Source organism: Protobothrops mucrosquamatus, unplaced genomic scaffold (assembly GCF_001527695.2).
Source record: "Protobothrops mucrosquamatus isolate PMUCROS unplaced genomic scaffold, P.Mucros_1.0 scaffold13747, whole genome shotgun sequence".
NCBI lineage: Eukaryota > Metazoa > Chordata > Lepidosauria > Squamata > Viperidae > Protobothrops > Protobothrops mucrosquamatus.
Window position 1 is genome coordinate 1,477 of NW_015399517.1, and position 5,097 is coordinate 6,573.

The following is a 5,097-nucleotide window of genomic DNA, read 5'->3' on the forward strand; positions in this document are numbered from 1 at the left end:
CTACTTTGTTTTTACGTATAGTAGATAGAGGATAGGCCAAGTGGGTTGTAAATAGATGTAGAAGTTTATAAATTGTGAGCCTGCTTCACAAGGGGAGAAACTAATATTGTTGCAGTATATTTATCAGTAATCAACCAGGGGAGATAATATATATATATGTATATGTGTTTTTGTCTTTTATCCTTTTTACTGCACATTTTTAAATGTTTTGTCTGTTTTTGTTTCCTTTTCTGTTTGTATTTTGAGGGTGGTTGGAATTTGTATTTTAACTTTTGAAATAAAATAAAAAATCTGTTTAAAAAAATGGTGGCATTTCCAGTCCCAATTAGCATTGTTAAGCAAGGACTATTTGAAATCTTGGAGTCTTAGAATAGTTTGGAATTTCAGCTTATTCAGAACATCTCAGTATATTTTGTCTATACTCTTATTGATTGTTTTCTCAATTACAGGTTTGGCCGTGTGGAAATTCTCTCAGGTTTTATTAACGGCCTTTTTCTCATGGTAATAGCTTTCTTTGTCTTTACTGAGTCGGTGGCCAGACTGGTTGATCCTCCAGATATAGATACAAATATGTTGACTGTAAGTTTGTAACTTTGTTTTCTATTATCTTTAAAAATACTGCTCTAAAGCATTTTTAAAATTCAGTAGAAACAGGATTCACTTTTCCAAGCATTTCTGATCCTGTTACGTTCATAGAAGTTTCCTATGACAATGAAAATAAGTCACAATTAGCTGGCCTCAAAATTTTCAACCTTAAATATTTTAAAAGGTGCTTTTCCTTCAGAGAAAAAGTGGCTAGAAGAGTGTAGAACCAAGCCGGCAACTCAGAAAGCCTTTATGTGCCAGAGCCACTGCCATCCTACTATTTTTATGTAGCAATAACACTGAAGTGTCTGTAAATGGGCATAAAGTATCATGATTTCATCTTTCTTCATAGCAAAAATGGACAGTGTTATTCTGTTGGTAGTGGCAGAGAAAATGCAGTTGTTTATTGCCATTTTCTCCTTTTGGAAATAAAAACAAAACCTAGTGTCTTGTCATTGCTTCAGTAAAAGGATTCAGAATTGTGCATTCTCAAGATGAAAGTTGGGAGAGAATTATGTGAATAGTAAAAGAAAGAATACATGTCTGTTTATGTGTCCGTGACCCACCTAATCTAATTGCCTTCTCTCAATAAAGACTAAGGGGCTATTAATAATCAGCCTCTTTCAAGTAATGTATAATAATAAAATAATCTATTATTCTTCATTCCATGTATGCAATGGTTGCCCTGCTTAAACAAAAATAAATGTAAGGTATAACTTGATTCCACCTAATCTTTTCTGTCCAGGCTGAACTATATATTATGATAACTACCTCAGGTTTCCCCTGGTTAAAGGATTCTGTATAATAAAAATTAGCAACTGCTTCACAATTTGCTAAATTCCATCTTCTGCTTTGTACTAAAACCTGGAACATAAGAAGGTTAGCAGATGGCACAATGATTCAGTGGTAGATGGAATCTAATCTGCATTTCTCTTATGGCCTGAATTTAAATTACTTCTGAAATAGGAAGCGATTTAGCTGCATCCGCCTTTACAGAACGCAAGGAATTTTGTTTAATGACATACAATCAGTGCCAACATTAGGCTTTTATGTCAGCGTCAGGGCAATTTGTGAACTTCTTGAATGGTTGCTATTTAATTTTTTCATATTTTTCAATGTGTTGCTGTTTTTGTATTTAGTCCTATATTGTTTGTTTTGTTTGTTTTAATGATGTTTTTAACCCACCTTAACACTACTTGAGGCATTGTGATTAGGTGGCCATTGTAAATCAAATGAATGAATCAATCAGTCAAGCTTGACTGTTGGTCCACTGTTCTTAAGAGTTCTCAAGGGGTACATTCATATATCATTTAGATAGTTAAATGAAATTAGCTGATTCCAAATCATAATTAGCATCAAACTCTGATTAATATTAACAATGAACATATACATGGCTAAGGAATTTCATACATAGCACTACTGTAAACATAACAGTCTTGCACTCTTCCATCTGTTTCTTAGTTGTGCAGAGTGAAAGATTGTATGATTCTTTATTCTTGAGAATTGCATAACATTACATTACATGATGCTAAGTTTCATCAGCATCATGATTCTCTGAATACAAAACCTATTATTTGTGTTGCAATATATTCATTCTATTTTTATTAAGAATTCTGGAATCTATAGAACCAACTCCAGTGGAGGATAACAACTTGGGGAAGTTGCTTTAGGCTGGGTTCTTTGTTTTCTTAGGCATAGTTAATGGTATTAAATAAAGTATAAAGATTTCTTTGTTCTCCTTCATGCAGCCTGTTTCAGTTGGAGGACTGATAGTAAACCTTGTTGGTATCTGTGCCTTTAGCCATGCCCATTCCCATGGGCCTTCTCGAGGAGGATGCCATGCGCATGAGCACAGTCATTCCCATCACAGCCATGGTCATGGCCATGGCCATTCCCACAATGACTATGGGCACACTCATAATCATGGACATGGCCATGGATCGTTAGGAGGCAACATGAATACCAATATGAGAGGTAAGTAGAAAACAATGGATTTTTTATGAGTTCAGTTTTTATTTACCATATAATGACATATAACAGGGGTCCCCACCCCCCGGTCCATGGACCAGCACCAGGCCGCGGCATGCCAGAAACTGGGCCAGACAAACAAACAAGGCCCATAAACGGGATGCAAGCAGTACATGAAACCACGTCCCCTCCGGTCCGCAGAAAAACCTCTCTCCACAGAACCGGTCCCTTGGGGACCTCTGACATCTAAGATAATATAAGGAAAGGCATCCATCAGGAAGGGCATCCAGCCAGTAAACACTCAGCTCCATTCAGTCTCCCAGTCTCTACTCTGAATTAAGGGATTATAGGGTTGTAAAAGGGTTTTTTTAATCACATATAAGATAAAGACTTTGGCAAACCCCTTTGGATTGTGGGGTTTTGTTTTTTTTTCTTCTTGTTCAGTTCTTGTCATCTTTGCTATTTTTTATTCTTTATTTTTATTTCTTACTTTTTTTTAATTTTACTTGTGATCTGTCCATAGTTATTGGGAGTTGAGTGGCATACAAGTGTAATAAATGAAGTTTTTTAAAAAATAGATCATGAAAGTATTTTAGGATATTAGGTTTTTAAATCTGATACAAATTGATTGGCGTACTTGATAGGAGTACTTATCTGTATTGTTCATACCACTAAACTGCTAAGGGTATTAATGATTTGTGTTTCCTTCCCACTCCAGGAGTATTTCTACATGTCTTGGCAGATACCCTTGGCAGTGTTGGTGTTATCATATCAACAATTCTCATTCAACAGTTTGGATGGTTGATAGCCGATCCACTCTGTTCTCTATTTATTGCTACATTGATTTTTCTCAGTGTTATCCCTCTACTAAAAGATGCTTGCCAGGTACTCTTGTTGAGACTGCCTCAAGAACATGAAAAAGATCTGCACATGGCTTTAGAAAAGGTTAGTAGTAACATTGCCTATAATTTCATACAAATTAATTCTTTGGAATAGCATAATATTGAACAGTATTATAGAATATTACTGGTTATCCTGCATTTTTCTTTTACAGATCCAGAACATAGATGGTGTCATCTCCTATAGAGATCCTCACTTCTGGTGTCACTCTGCTAATGTAGTGGCAGGCACAATACATGTACAAGTAATGTCAGAAGTAATGGAACAGAGAATTATACAGCAGGTAGCTTAGTATGTTCATTCTTCGTGAATCCTCAGTTCTCACACCTATGACTTTCTCTAGACTAGTGAAATGTCAAGTCACTAATAGTACAACCAAATAGTATGTCTAATAAGCTAAAAAGCACCTTTCTGATAATATCTTCTGAAAGTTGCTCATTGTCTTCAGTTAATAGAATGTTTAAACTGGTGGATAATTTTAACATGTCTGGCATATAACTTCCCTATGTGTGCATTGTTGAAGGTAATCTTGGTCTGGGGATTATTCATTTTCAAAGTTATTTCCAAGCATCCAGAAGTTTCTAACAGGTGTAGCAGTGATGACTATTAGATGAGACAGACATGGAACTGTGGAGCACTTTTCCCATTTTATGCATTTTTTAAAAATTAAGTATAACACATATGTCATTTGCTTAATGCATTTATTTTTCTATTCCTACTTCATTAAAAAAATTATGCCGAGATTTATCAGTACAACTTTGCAGAGTTCCAATAGGAATGGGGAAATTAAATTCATTTCCCTGTTGTTTTTCCAATTTTCCTTGAAATTGTAGCATCTTGGGCACAATGTGCTTTCACTGTAAGTTTTGTGCATATTATACCAATAGAAAAAGTAGAACCCCAGGTTAGACTTGCTGAGATAAATCATTCCTGTGCTGCCCAGAAAAAAGCTTTTAAAGGAAATATGTTTTTCACGTGCAAAAGATTTACAATGTAGGTGGTAGAATAGTATTTCTTGCCTAAGAACAGTTGTCTTGCTTAGATCTTCAGAGAGAGTTTTTCTGAAAAGTTGTTGTTAGTTGTGAAGTCGTGTCTGACCCATCGCGACCCCATGGACAACGTTCCTCCAGGCCTTCCTGTCCTCTACCATCTTCTGGAGTCCATTTAAGCTCACGCCTACTGCTTCAGTGACTCCATCCAGCCACTTCATTCTCTGTCGTCCCCTTCTATTGCCCTCAATCTTTCCCAGCATTAGGCTCTTCTCCAGTGAGTCCTTCCTTCTTATTAGGTGGCCAAAGTATTTGAGTTTCAACTTCAGGATCTGGCCTTCTAAGGAGCAGTCGGGGTTGATCTCTTCTAGGACTGACCGGTTTGAATGCCTTGCAGTCTAAGGGACTTGCAGGAGTCTTCTCCAGCACCATAGTTCAAAGGCCTCAATTCTTTGCCGCTCAGCCTTTCTTATGGTCCAACTTTCACATCCATACATTGCAACTGGGAAAACCATGGCCTTGACTATACGCACTTTTGTTGGCAGGGTGATGTCTCTGCTTTTTAGTATGCTGTCTAGATTTGCCATAGCTTTCCTCCCCAGGAGCAAGCGTCTTTTAATTTCTTGGCTGCAGTCCCCATCTGCGGTGATCTTGG

The 5,097-nt window shown here is 36.8% G+C and overlaps 1 protein-coding gene across 1 annotated transcript; it reads left to right on the forward strand.

Annotated features, from left to right (window-relative positions):
* Positions 1–369: 369 nt before the first annotated feature.
* LOC107301512 (zinc transporter 5-like) lies at positions 370–3,757 on the forward strand (the record flags this gene model as incomplete). Its single annotated transcript, XM_015830722.1, has 4 exons — positions 370–579; positions 2,334–2,559; positions 3,272–3,498; positions 3,608–3,757. Coding segments are annotated over 4 exons (801 nt in total), but the record flags the coding sequence as incomplete, so codon positions are not given.
* Positions 3,758–5,097: the final 1,340 nt, after the last annotated feature.